The sequence below is a fragment of the Bos taurus genome, chromosome 20, assembly GCF_002263795.3.
Source record: "Bos taurus isolate L1 Dominette 01449 registration number 42190680 breed Hereford chromosome 20, ARS-UCD2.0, whole genome shotgun sequence".
Lineage (NCBI taxonomy): Eukaryota > Metazoa > Chordata > Mammalia > Artiodactyla > Bovidae > Bos > Bos taurus.
In genome coordinates this window covers 3,875,100-3,889,501 of record NC_037347.1, presented here as the reverse complement: position 1 = coordinate 3,889,501, position 14,402 = coordinate 3,875,100, and the positions used below count along the sequence as shown (strand labels likewise).

The following is a 14,402-nucleotide window of genomic DNA, read 5'->3' as shown; positions in this document are numbered from 1 at the left end:
AAAACATAGAAAACATAGTGGTTAATAGACGGAAATCTAGCCTCTGGATTAGTTTGGCTTGGCCTTTCTGTGACTTTTAAAAAATTTGAATTAGTTGCCATCTAAAAATTGGGAGATGGCATGTAAAACTCCAGATTCCAGCTTGTCTTGAAAAATTGGAAGGTCTGGGCTCAGGGGACCCAGTTTTTCCAGGCTTTCATGATTGGCTGGAGCATGGTAGCTGCTGCCCGCTTTAGACAGGACCCGAGCTATCTATCTGGCCGCGGTTGCCTCCACTCCTAGGAGGAATACCTGTTCTTGAAAGCAAGTGGTAATTTTATTGTTGGCTGGGCAGCAGGGAGTGGGGAGGACTGTGGCTCACTAGAGAGGCGCCTATGAGACCTCCCTGGCCCTCTTCCGAACGTTGTGGGTGTCTGACTGTCCAGCCTCGCTGCGTCTCTGACTGTTGCTCAGACACACAGGCCCGTGGCCTTGACTGTCTGTTTTTTCCTAGCCTCTGGAGAACCACACTCGAGACTCCTCCGAGGTGAGTCAGCTGAGCATTGATGCGGACAAACTTCTCAAAGAATCACCTTTCACCCCACCACCTCCCAGCCAGCCTCAGGATGGTGCGAATGGGCCCAGCGAGCCCCCTGGGCACGGGGCCCTCCCGGCCACCAGCCCCCTGGATGTGGCCCCTGGAAACGAGAATGGCCAGGCGGTGCCTGTGCCCCTCCGGAAGTTCCGACCAGTGTCCATGGGTGCCAGAATTCAGGTGTCCGAGGAGAAGCAAGCCGCTGACCAGGGTGGAGACCTCAGTCCAGCGGCCAGCAGGTCCCAGAAAGCAAGCCAGAGCCGTCCCAACAGCAGCGCCCTGGAGACCTTGCGCAGCGAGCTGACCAATGGCAGTCTGGAGCTCCCCACCCCGGGGGCACAGAGCCTTTCCAAGAGGGACTCAGATTGTGGCAGCGTCTCCACCTCTGGGAGCACGGACTTCGGCACCTCCCTGTCAGCAGACATGTCCGTGAACAAGGAGTCGGGCTCTCTGTCCATCAAGGTAACCTCACCTCTTGCGCTGCGGGCTCGGGGCAGGCATTCTGCAGAAGTTGCTGCTGCTCAATGTTGGGTTGTGAGAGCATCCGGTGGCTGCCTTGCATTTTAAGTGGTTCATGAGATTTCTCTTTCTTAGGAGCCTTTTGTTTGAATCGCTGTTTAATCCCCCAGATATCTTGAGTTCAGTCTGGGGTTAAGTCATGTCAGGCTGTAGGTTTGGGTTTTAATTTCAGTTTGGGGTTCTATTTAAATTGGGTTTGGTTAAAGGCCTTGGTCAAACTAGGGAGAGAGAATTCTGGAAGTGAAAGCTCTCTGACTTGTGGACCGGCTGTGTGGTCCATTTGCTGATAGAGTCAGCGGAAGGGAGTGGGCTCATGGCTGTTCTGAGGGGGAGCGGCGTTATGAGCGACTCTAGCCACTGCACTTCAGAGCTCAACGCAAGGCCTGTGCTGCAAAATGCCTAAAAGGAGCCGTATCGCTGAGTACAGCCCGGCAAACAGAGCCTCAGGTGGCAGGTGGGGAGCTGGGCAGACCCCAGCCTCTGCGCTCTGGACCCCGCGTGTCACAGTGTCCTGGCTGCTGGCTGTGTGGCCTCTTTCTCTCAGGGAGGCCTGACCCTTCCCCGGCCCGCTCCCACAGATCATGAGATGTTCGCGAACTCACCTTTGGTCACCTGATTGGCCGCCCCAAGAACCTCACCCCCAACCAAGGCTGAATTTAGGAAACGTTTTGCAGCCTTTTTGTTTGAAAACCACACAGCAGAGACTCAAAAATTTTGGCCCAAATGAAAGAAGGAAAAAGGAGAAGCAGCCAGCTGTTGCAGTTGCCTTTGGGAACAGAAAGAAAGCGCGTTTCTTTTTTCTTTTGGGGGGTGGGGTGGAGTGGGGGAGAGAAATCACACCAAAAAATTGAATAGATTAGATCATATTACATTTAAAGCTAGTACATTAAAGGCAAGCACAAAACTAAAAGCTAACTTTTTAAAGTGAGAATATCAGACAAATAGAACAGGACTAGCAGAAAGGGCAGCAGCTTTTAGGTGTAAGAAGCATCAGGGCCTTAGGACACGGTTTCTGTCCCTTCTCTTCTTGGAAAGACACTAAGGGTTAGAAAAAAAAAGAATTTTTTTTTTTAAGTCTGGTCCACCTCGCCTCTCCTCGAGGGTGTTGAGAGGATCCCTTTACTGGAGGGCTGGCAGTGAGTCAGGGAACACAGCTGCTCTGATAAGAGCGCCTGGCTGCGTCAGCGCCCTTGGTTTCACAGGGAGTCTGTTACCCCCTTGCAGAGGCCCTGTGACCGGGACCCCAGGCCTTTCTCCCTTGCCATCTCCGGCTAGCCTCTTCCTGGTTGCTAGTCTGACTCATCCTGAATTGAGTCCTGGGGCACAGGAGGGACTGCCGTAGGGAGATGCTGGAAAGGCCAGGCTGGGCTCCACCAGGAAGGGCCTCTGGAGCCAGGGGAGGAGTTGGAGAAGGAGATGCCGTGAGGACTCCAGTGCAGACCCACAGGCTCATCTAAGTCAGGATAGAGTATGTTCAAAGGGTGTTTAAATGCCTCCAGGAGTTCTGGCAGCACTGTGTAAGCGATCACAGGTGAGGGGCATGATTATGCATAGGAAAAGGTAAAGACAAAGATACGAGTAATCTCAGGGTGGCTCCAGAGGGCTGTGGCCTCCTGTGGAGTTCAGGTCAGGTTAGGCTTGGCTGCCAACATAGTTCTGAACTCTGGTTTTCCAGGCTCCTTGGATTTTGGCATTGAAGATAAGCGATTGTGGTCTGCAATAGCAACTGTCAGAAATAAATATCAAGTGTTGAGCCCTTGTCATGACCCAGGTGCTATTGCATTCCACCCGCCCCTCCTTCACTGCATCTTCAGAACAACCTGGGGGGCAAGCACTGCTTGTCTGCTCTGACAGGTTGAGGAAGCTGAGGCTTGGGCAGGACAAGGGGCTTGCCCAGGGTCACAGGGCCAGGAGGTGTAGAAGGAGAGTCGGAACCCAGTTCGCTTGGCTGCTGCGCCCTGTGTGTGAGAGAATGCTGGTGGTCAGCAGGCAGAGGCTGGGCAGTGTCCGAAGGGTGAGGTCAGGGAGAGGAAGAGGCCTAACCTCAGAGACTCAGGCCTCCAGGTTGAGAAGCTTGAGGCACGCGGGGAACCATGGACAGTCACCTCCTTCCTGGACTGGGCTGAGACTGGGCCACCCATGGATTCATGGCTGTAATGTTGAGCTTTGCCTAATGATCTTCCCTGGCCAGGACTCAAGGCTGCACAATAAGACCCTGAAGAGGACACGCAAGTTTGTTGTGGATGGCGTGGAGGTGAGCATTACCACCTCCAAGATCATCAGCGAGGATGAGAAGAAGGACGAGGAGATGCGATTCCTCAGGTGAGGCTGGGAGGGGCTGCTGACGGCCGTAACAGGGTAGGGATGAGACGGGAGATTTGGGTCTTTCTGGTGCAAGAACTGAGACTTCCCTGGCAGTCCAGTGTTTCGGGCTCTGTGCTCCAACTGTACGGGCACAGATTCAATCCATGGTCAGGGACCTAAGATCTCACCTGCTACGCTGCCAAAAAAGAACTGTCTGTCTGTCTATAGCATTAAGTGTGGAATCAGGGACACTAAAAGAAGCTGGCTTTGTCCGAGACCCTGTATTCCCTAACTCACCTCCCTCCTCCATATACCCACCCACCTCTTCATCCACTTCCCTCCCCTTCCATTTATTTGTCCACTCATCAGCCCACCCCTCTACCCACTCATTCATTCATCCGTCCATCCACACACCCGTCCCTCCATCCTCTAACCCATCCTCTAGTCACCCACCCACCCATCACCTACGCACCCACTCAGCTCCCTATCCACGCATTCCTCCAGCCTCCCCTCCAGCTAGCCAGCCATCCATTCACTGATATATCCACACCCCCTCACCAGGTTGGGGGACACATTGATGACCCAGATAATGGAGGTGTGGCTATTGTAGAACTTACACCTCATAGGCCCACAAATAGCACTCAAGATAATTCCCAACTGTAGTTCATGCTGTGGAGGGAATAATGGCTGATGGGGGAGTGGCCACTGGGCTAGGGGTGGGGGGCCTTGCCTGGCAGGAAATCCCCTGAGCAGAGCAGAGGGTTCAGAGGAGCCAGCCAGTGGCAGAGCCGGGAGACCATGGCAGGAACTCCAAAGCCAAGGCTTGTTCAGGGACCTGAGAGGGCAGAGCTGGAGTGTGGAGTTGGAGGGAGAGGATGCGGAGTCATCCCCAGGGCCCACAGGGTCCAGGTCATGTCAGTCCACGGGCAGGGGTGGAGAAACGTAGGTTTCATCCCCAGTGGAGGGACTGATGCTGAAGCTCCAATACTTTGGCTACCTGATGTGAAGAGCTGACTCATTGGAAAAGACCCTGATGCTGGGAAAGATTGAGGGCAGGAGGAGAAGGGGACAACAGGGGATGAGATGGTTGGATGGCATCACGGACTCAATGGACGAGTTTGAGCAAACTCTGGAAAACGGTTAAGGACAGGGAAGCCTGGTGTGCTGCAGTCCATGGGGTCGCAAAGAGTCAGACACGACTTAGCGATTCTACAACAAAAAAACAACTGGAATGAAGCATCTGGAGAGTGACCAGCTGTAATGTCCCTTTTAAAAGCCGACTCTGCTGTCATCCAAGTCTGGGCTATAGAGGGGGCAGGACTGAAGCAGGGATGCAGGGACACCCTGGCCAGGACGGTGGCCAGACAGAGGGAAGGTGTGGCCGGACAGGTTGGGTTCAGCATGCATTCTGGAGGCAAAGCTGAAGACGGGAGGGGTTGGTGTGGGCAGGAGGGTGTGAGGTAGAGTTGTTTGCACGGAGTCATCTTTGCATTCTTAAGGCGTCCAGGCACCCTGACAGCCCTCCCCAGTCAGTTCAGTGGCTCAGTTGTGTCTGACTCTTTGTGACCCCATGAATCGCAGCATGCCAGGCTTCCCTGTCCATCACCAACTCCTGGAGTTCACCCAAACTCATGTGATGAGTGATGCCATCCAGCCATCTCATCCTCTGACATCCCCTTCTCCTCCTGCCCCCAATCCCTCCCAGCATCAGGGTTTTTTCCAATGAGTCAACTCTTTGCATGAGGTGGCCAAAGTATTGGAGTTTCAGCCTCAGCATCAGTCCTTCTAATAAACACCCAGGACTGGTCTCCTTTAGGATGGACTGGTTGGATCTCCTTGCAGTCCAAGGGTCTCGGGAGACCCTATTTCGGCCGTTCTGTTGATGAGGAAACAGTGTTTCCTGGTGGGAACTTACTTGCCTCAGGTCACCCAGGTGAGAAGATCTATCTGTGTGAGAATTCTACCAGTTTCCACTGGACCCGGAAGCTTTCTGGGGGGCTCCCCAGGGGTGGAGGTGGGGGCTTAGCAGCTAGGGAGAGAGGCCTCAGAGCCACGAAGCTGCCGTGAGGCCAGGCCTTTGCTGGAACAACTCATGACTGGCTTGGAGGACACTTCTGAAACATCAAACACATTCTTATCTTTAAAAAGCACAGACATTCCAAAGCCCGATAGAAGGAGTTTTGGATGTCAGGGCACGTCTCCCCTCTCGAAGCCAGGGGGATGACAGGCAGACTTTGCACTGGTGACGTTACTTGTTCAGTTGTTCAGTCGCTCAGTCGTGTCCGAGTCTTTGCGACCCCATGGACTACAGCACGCCAGCCTTCCCTGTCTTTCACTGGCTCTCAGAGTTGGCTTAAATTCATGTCTATTGAGTCAGTAATACCATCTAATCATCTCATCCTCTTCCGCCCCCTCCTGTTGCCTTCAGTCTTTCCCAGCATCAGAGTCTTTTCTAGTGAGTCAGCTGTTTGCGTCCGGTGGCCGCAGTTTCTGTGTACACGCGTATGGGTGTGCGCGCGCGCGCACACACACACACACACACACACACACACACACACACGTCCTCCGTGTGTGCTGGGGAGGCTCGGGTCAGGGGAGGGGTGGTCGTGTTTGCTCTCGGCTGAAGACATGGCCTTCTGTTCTCACGGTCACTCCTCGAGCTTCAGACTCAGGGGCTGGGTTTCCTTTCTGTCCTCTCTCCTCTGGGCAGTTTGGGTTCCTGGGCGTGAAATTCCAGCTCCACCACACTGCATCTGAAAGTGGCCCCGAGGCGGGACCCCCACCTGCCTCCTCAGCAGAGGAGCGGGTGCTGCCCAGGTTTGAAAGGTGAGATTTAGCCGAGGTGGAGAAGAGGTGCTCGCAAAGAACGAGCCTTCCCTTGTTTGCCTGCCGTGTCTGAAGGCCCTGTGAGTCCGGCCGGGCTGCGGGCTGTCAGACTCTGCCGCGTCCCTGGTTGAACCTGGGTCCTAGCGTTTCCGGAGGCTTGGATCCCACGTAGGGTTTTGAACAGTATCACCGGATAGTCACTCATGCAAGTGGGGGCTGCTGGGTCAGAGTTCTTTCTGGTTTCCCCTAAAGTTCCTGGAGCTGGTTCTTGACCTGTCTCTGCCTGCCTCTCCCTTGTGAGAACTCTGGTGGGTCAAGAAGGTGATGTCAGAAGCTGGCTGCTTACCTTACTCTGTCTGTTTTTTCAGTTGCTGTCCGAGCCTTAGCTCCTCTTGTGTCGGGATTTCCATGTCTCAGAAATCGCCTCCTGCCTCCTCTCTTCCCGAAATGCAGAGGCTCCCAGAGATGCTTCCTTACACACCTGTATAAAGCGTCTCTGGCTTTTCCCAGAGATTGGGCGGCCTTTGCCTCTTCTTCCTCGTTATCATTCGAGAAGTTGCCACTTGGGGAGTGGTTGCCATGTGTCAGACAGTATCACCTGATGCTACATGTATCACCTCATTTAACCTTAAAGAACCTGTGAGGAAGAGATTATCTCCCCATTTTACAGATGCAGGGAAAGAGCATGCAAAGACTGAGTGACTGCCTGAGGGCACCCGGCTGGAAAACGAGCTGAGCTAAGATTCAGACAAGGCCTCTCTGACCTCTGAGAGCAGGAGGCCTCCCCTCCAGCAGCTGCTGTGGGCAGTTCCTGGGGAGCTCTGCCTGCTCAGAGCTGGGAGGCGGGCCCGCAGTGGGGGTGACCATGATGCGCCCACAGATGCTGGACCAGAGCAGAGCACAGGCTGCCAAGGGATCCCCATTCCCTGCCAGGAGGCCCATGCTCTTTCTGCCATCATTTTAATTTCTTTTCTGATTATATAAAGGATACATACCAATTTTTAATGGACTTGCCCAGAAAGAAACACGGTAGTTGGGCTTTATCCTACCAGGGGGCTTCCCAGATGACTCAGTAGTAAAGAATCTGCCTGCCAGTGAAGGAAACGCAGGAGACTCAGGTTCGATCCCTGGGTCAGGAAGATCCCCTGGAGGAGGAAATGGCAACGCACTCCAGTTTTCTTGCTGGGAAAATCCCACGGAGAGAGGAGCCTGGTGGGCTCTAGTCCGTGGGATTGCAAAAAGTCAGACACGACTGAGCATGCATGCATGCCACAAGTATATTTTTGGGTGTACACTCATACACACGTTGACAATAAATGTGTTACAAAGTTAAGGTACACTGTGTGATTTGGGTCAAATTTTTATTGTATTTACCTTTTGAGTAGGTAATATAATGCCACGGTTCAAGACTTGAAACGGAAAAGAGGGTGAAAGTACAATGCCTCCCTCACTCACTCTCTGCTGGCCGCCGGCTCCCTTCCTTGTGTTAATATTTCACAGTGCAGTCCTTCCAGAAACAGTGTTTAAACAGGAAAGTAAACTTGCACAGGCCCATGTGCACACAAATATATGGTCCTTTTTGTTTTTCAAGCAGGTGGTCAGTAGCATAATAGACCCACTCTTTAATAGCTTGCCTTTTTCACTTAGAGATCAGTCCCTATCTGTTTATAAAGAACTACTGCATTTTTCATGGATTTTTCCCCCCATGTAATTTTATACCTTCTAGAAATTCATTTTTAATGATTGAATAAAATTATATCAGATAGACATTTTATTTAATTACATCTATATTGACAGACACATAAGTTGCTTCCAACTTTGTACTATTATAAATAGCGTTGTCATGAAGAGTCGGGGTGGTGGTTTAGTCACTGTTGTGTCCGACTCTTGTGACCCCATGGACTGTAGCCTGCCAGGCTCCTCTGTCCATGGGGTTTTCCTGGCAAGGATATTGGAGTGGGTGAATATCCTTATTCAGTTTTGCTGTGTATCTATGAATCTCTCTTTAGAATCAGTATCCAGAAATGGACATATCTATGAATCTATCTTTAGAATCAGTATCCAGAAGTAGACCTATGTCAAAAGACATACCTTACTGACAAATTGCCCTCCAGAAATGTGTCAATTTATACATATCAGCAATGTAGGAAGAAATCAGTTTCCCCTATATTCTTACCTATTTCATGAAAATGTATTTGTTTTTCATTTGAATTTCATACCCATATAGATGATTTAAAATGTTCTTTTTGTCTTTTGCTTCATGTCTGTTCATGCTCTGTGCCGCTTTTTAAAATTAGGATATTCCTGTTTTTCATATTGATTTGTAAGCACTCTTTATATACCAAGATTATTAATGTTTTGCCTGTCAATCAATATCAAATAAAGTGTGAGTTGTAAGTTCTTGTCTCGCCTCTGTCCTGGACCATGTGATGCCTCACTATGCCCCTGCCTTCCGCGTCCTTAGCTATGACATATGTGACCACTGAGGACACTTTCTGACTGGAATGTCCGCATCTTTCTACCCTTCAGGCGCCAGGAACTCCGAGAGCTTCGGCTGCTCCAGAAAGAAGAACATCGGAATCAAACCCAACTGAGCAGCAAGCATGAGCTGCAGCTGGAGCAAATGCATAAGCGTTTTGAACAAGAAATCAACGTGAGTGTGAGGAAAGATGGGCCCCCAGAGGGCTTCTTGCCTCCTTAGTTTCTTTAAGCAGAAGTTGCTGAGTGAGGATGATTGGGCATGGAGAATGATTCACAGCAGTTTCCCAGTTCCTCTGGTTTCCTGATGCCATTAGGTATTGACTTGTAAGCGCAGTGTCACCTGCGGGTCACAGTGCTGCTCTCAGCCACACGGGAGGGCCTCTAGAGTGGACATAGCCTTTATTGAGCCCCACGCAACAACGCTGGTCTTTCTTTTGCACCTGAGGAAACAGAGAGGTTAGGTGACTTGTCTCAGGTCACACAGCGAGGTAGTAGAGCTGGGATTCAAGCCCAGGTGTGAGCACAGCCTCTGGGCTTTCCCCACCTCCCTCCCAGGTGACTTTTCTAACTTTCCCTTTCTGCTCTTTCTAGGCCAAGAAGAAGTTCTTTGACATAGAGCTGGAGAACCTGGAGCGTCAGCAAAAGCAACAAGTAGAGAAGATGGAGCAAGACCACGCGGTGCGCCGCCGGGAGGAGGCCAAGCGGATTCGCCTGGAGCAGGAGCGGGACTATGCCAAGTTCCAGGAGCAGCTCAAGCTGATGAAGAAGGAGGTGAACACGTGCTGGGCGGAAGCAGGGCGTCCTGGGAGGATGAGGGCCCTCTCAGTTGCAAATGACCAAAACTCCAGCTCAGCCTTGCCTCAGCCATAGAGGGAATTTGGAGGAGCTTATGTACCTGAAAAGTGCATGTCCAGGGATGTCTGGATCTGCATCCCCTAGCCGTGCCATCAGGAGCCCCTTCTCCGTCTTTTGGGCTCTGCCTTCCTCTGCGTGGACTTGGCTCCAGGCAGGCCCTTGTCTTGTGGCCTCAGGCAACTTCCTCTATATCCCCCCAGCTTAGCAGCCTGATCTGGAAGAAAGCAGAGAGGAGGGAAGGGATGGCGGCTTAGGGAAACCTGAGATGCTGTCACCAGGAGGAGAGCTGAGTCCTGGGTGGGTGCACACACATCCTCCATGCCTGACTCCCCCTTCTCCTAGAAGAGTAGCTCCCTTGCTTGGACACACGTGCCTCTTCTCCCTCTTTCCCCAGCTGGAAAGGGAAGTGGCAAAGAGGTAACGGTCCTGAGACAAGGGAAGGGAGGCCTGCCCCAGGGCAGGGCATCTGAGTCCTAGAGAGCAGCCCACGCCTCCCCCATGGAGCCAGACACTTGGAGGCTGGGCCAGACTTTCTTTCCTGAGCCCTCAGAAGAAAGGATGGGAGCGAGGAGGGTAGAACCTAGGGCAGGGCATACCAATCCAGGCTGCTCTCGATCTCCAGGTGGGAATGGGAGGAGCAGCTTCTAGGGGCGGCCCATGGTGCTTTTCGGGGCCTGCAGAGCCCAGGGCCCAGACTTTACTGTGTCGGACATGACATGTGCTGAATCCAGTGGCTGCCTGTGGGAATCGGGGCCACTGGCTGTGATGAGACAACTTGCCTAGGGCACAAAACTTAAGGAGGTACAGTAAAACTCCTAAATCAAGATAAATAATATTCTGATGCAATGTTTTAAAATAGAAATTAGTGTAAAATATTGATCACAGGTTATTCCCTGGGAGTCCAGCGGTGAGATTCTGCACTTTTACTGCTGAGGGCCCAGGTTCAATCCCTGGTTGGAGAACTAAGATCCCACAAGCCACATGGTGGGTCAAAAATAAAAAAAATTCACGATGAACAGATTATCAGCTATTTAAAATAAAGGCAGGATCTGATAGAGCCAGGATTAGTGTGAGGCAATGAGGCTGAGCCCTGCAAGTATAGGACTTGATCCTGTCTGTTTTTGCTATTTTGTTCATGGTTTCTTTGGCATGAATTTTGAGTTTCTAAAATTGTATATATGCTCCTTTGTGTCTGAGGTGAGTGCCTCCACTTTTTGAGTTGTTTAGTCACTAAGTCATGTCTGACTCTTTGCAACTCCACAGACTGTAGCACACCAGTCTTCTCTGTCCTCCATGATCTCGCGGAGTTTGTTCAGATTCACGTCCATTGAGTAGGTGATGCCATCCAACCATCTCATCCTTTATTGTCCCCTTCTCCTGCCTTCAATCTTTCCCCAGCATCAGGGTCTTTTCCAGTGAGTCGGTTCTTTACATCAGTTGGCCAATGTATTGGAGCTTCAGCTTCAGCATCCGTCCTTCCAGTGAACATTCGAGACTGATTTCCTTTAGGATGGACTGGTTTGGTTTCCTTGCTGTCCAAGGACTCTCAAGAGTCTTCTCCAGCGCTGCAGTATGAAAGCATCAGTTCTTCAGTGCTCAGCCTCCTTTATGGTCTAATTCTCACATCCATGCATGACTACTAGAAAAACCACAGCTTTAACTATATGGGCCTTTGTTGGCAAAGTGATGTCTCTGCTTTTTAACACCGTCTGGGTTTGTCATAGCTTTCCTTCCAAAGGCCTTGACTTACCCTGGTCCTGAACCTCCTGCTGAGAGATGGGCTTGTGGGCTGAGATATGTGGGGTTGGGAGGGGAGGGGCTGGTACTAAACACATCGCAGCTCCAGTGCTGGGAGCACAGGCTTGGGAGGCAGGCTTGTTTCTAAGTCTTTGGCACTGTGGCTCAAAGCTAACTGCTAGGCTTTGGACAAGCTACAGGCAGACCGTGTTTTATTGCACTTTAGCAGATGTTGTGCTTTCTTTTTTACAAGTTGAAGGTTTGTAGCAACCCTCCCATGAGCAAGTCTTTCTGTACCATTTTTTCCAACAGCATTTGCTCACTTCCTGTCTCTGTCACATTTTGGTAATGCTTGACTATTTCAGACTTTATATTTGCCATGGTGATTGGTGATGGTTATTTTTGCAGGAGGACTACAATTTGCTGAAGGCTGAGATGATGACTAGCATTTTTTAGCAATAAAACATGTTTCCCTTATATACAGTTTTTTAAGACATGCATATAATAACACACTTAAAGACTTCCCTGGTGGCTCAGACAGTAAAGCATCTGCCTACAATGCGGGAGACCTGGGTTCAATCCCTGGGTTGGGAAGATCTCCTGGAGAAGGAAATGGCAACCCACTCCAGTACTCTTGCCTGGAAATCCCTTGTAGGCTACAGTCCATGGGGTTGCAAATAGTCGGACACGACTGAACAACTTCACTTTCACACACTTAACAGACTACAGTATAGTGTAAATTCACGGGACTTGCTTCATTGCAATCTTCACCTTATTGTGGGTATCTGGAACCAAACCAATGATATTCCCAAGTTCTGGCCTGAGTTCTGGCTGTCTTCTGTCACTGTGAGAGTTATTCAGGGACGATTGTGTTGAGTACCTACCTGTGTGGCACTGAATGGGGTACCAGGGACACTGTGATGAACAAAATAGATAGGGTTCCTCAAGGAGTTTGTTAATTTCCAGGGAAGCTAGAGAAACAAAGTACAATATTAAATAAATAAAACCGTTGCCCGTTACATAGTAATACTTGCTGTGAGAGCAAATAGGCTGGTTAACCAGCATCCTCTGGTTAAGAGGATGCTTCCAGGAGGGTAGGATAGTATATGCAAAGGCCCTGAGGTATGGCAAAGAGCTTGGGGTGTGCGAAGAGCTGAAAAATGGTCAGGGTGGTAGGAGATTTGGAAGTGCTGGGGAGCTGACTGTGGGATAAAATCAGGTAGGGGCCAAATCATGCACAGACGTGACTCCTAAGCGGGAGTTTGCATTTGATTCATTGCTATTAACCGTGCATTTCTCACAGATGCTGTGAGCATTCGGTGAGAAGTAGGTAAATTCCAGTTTCCTCCTGGCTCCTCACTCTGCCCTGTATGCACACCCTTTGTGTGTGTGGGTGGGGAAGGAGTCGTGGGGATTTAAGAGTGGGAAAAAGAGCTGGCTGCGGAGGCAGGGCCTGGGATGGGAAGGAGTGGGAGGTTGCCACAGTTCCTTCCCTTTGCTGGCACTGATGTTTAACAAAGTTGAAAATTCTTATTGCTGCCAGGATTTTGGTGGAGGGGGTGGGGTGCGGTCTCAGCCTGTCAGTGAATTCCTTTTTCTTTTCTAAATCAAGGTAGAGTTGCTTTCCAATGCTGTTTTAGTTTCTCCTGTACATCGAGGTGGCTCAGCTGTACATGTGCATTTACCCCCTCCCTCCCACCGCCATCGCCCCACCCACCCCTCTAGGCGCACCGAGCTGAGCTCCCTGCACTATGTCAGTAAATTCTGAGGCCATGTGTCGGGTCTGATACTTGCACTTCTGCTCAGGTTCAGTTTTTTTAATTTTCTTATTTCCTGGGTGTTCTTCTTCAAAAAGTTTTCACAGAAAGAAAAAGCTTGACGTCTTTGTGCCTTTGGCCTCTGCTGTTTAGTAAGACTGTGATCCTGTCCCTGTCCTTCCATGAAGCGCTCTTGTGGACAGGACCTGGCCTGCAGGAACAGAGCTGCTGGCTTCAATTGGCTTCATGGTGGAGCCAGGCAAAGCATAGGCTGGCGTTTGCTTCTGGTTTCCAGAGCTAATTGCTGAGGTTTTGTTCATCCGTATATATCTTTAAAGCTTCTACTCTTTGGCAATGATGAGCAAATCATGTACAGCCCCTGTCCTCGGACTTGCCCTTGTTGTAAGAGGCTGTCAACATGGGAAGAGTTACATGGTTCTAAGAAGTTTGAGAACGTGCTACATGTCTATCTGAGGGCGTAAAGGAGAGTGATGGTTTCTTCAGCTTGTAAAGAGAAAAGCAAGTCCTGTTAGAATGGCGTTATGAGGAGTGCTTATGTGGAGCCTGGGGTCAGAGACCCAAGTTGGAATGCTGACTCTGAACTCAGGCAAGCTGCTTAAACTCACCAAGCCTCTGTCATTACATGTGAAAGCAGGTAATGACAGGATCGCCCGGGAGGCTGTTCTAGATGCAGACTAAATGACAGAGTGCCCGCCAGGCACCTGGCACCTTGTAAGCACTTACTGCACGGTGGCCCCTCGGGTCATGCTTACCATTATCCTTGTTATATCTAAGGATTCCTGCTGGTGGGACCAGTGAAGGGCTCTGCTTCACGGAACACCCCCCAAAGTGTCCAAAGGTTCCGTATCCTGCCACGGCCTACTTCATAGTCAGAGGCCTTCTTTGACTACTAAGGTCACCTCTGTGCAGGTGAAGCCCAGTAGGAATGGCCGGCTTGGGTAGAGACCGCCTGCCCATGGCCCTTGGATTGGTGTTAGGATGCACCAGCAGGGGTGAGGGACGAAAGTGGGAATGGGTAGGATGCCCAGGTGAGCAGACTTAAATATCGGCGGGTGCATTAGCCAGCCCAGCGCTGCACCAGAGAAATCCACACGTGGGTGCTGGCGAGGGGCACCATACTCAGATCTGTGTGGACTTTTTAAACAAGTTTATATCTTTCTTTTCTTTTTGGCTGGGTCTTTGCTGCTGTGCGTGGGCTTTCTGTAGTTGCAGCGAGTGGGGCTCCTCTCTCGTTGGGTGCACGGGCTTCTCTTCGTGGCGGGTTCTCGGTTGCAGAGCACAGGGTCCAGGTGCGCAGGCTTCCGTGGTTGCACCGTGTGGGCTCAGTG

At 50.9% G+C, this 14,402-nt stretch overlaps 1 protein-coding gene across 1 annotated transcript in view; it reads left to right on the top strand.

Moving 5' to 3' along the window:
• The window catches only part of STK10 (serine/threonine kinase 10), a 122,627-nt gene that overhangs the window by 85,341 nt on the left and 22,884 nt on the right, over positions 1-14,402 (top strand). Inside the window, exons 9-12 of the mRNA NM_001192627.1 lie at positions 494-1,036; positions 3,285-3,415; positions 8,753-8,876; positions 9,296-9,475. Coding sequence (NP_001179556.1) covers positions 494-1,036; positions 3,285-3,415; positions 8,753-8,876; positions 9,296-9,475 — 978 coding nt within the window. The remainder of the gene's footprint in view (positions 1-493; positions 1,037-3,284; positions 3,416-8,752; positions 8,877-9,295; positions 9,476-14,402) is intronic.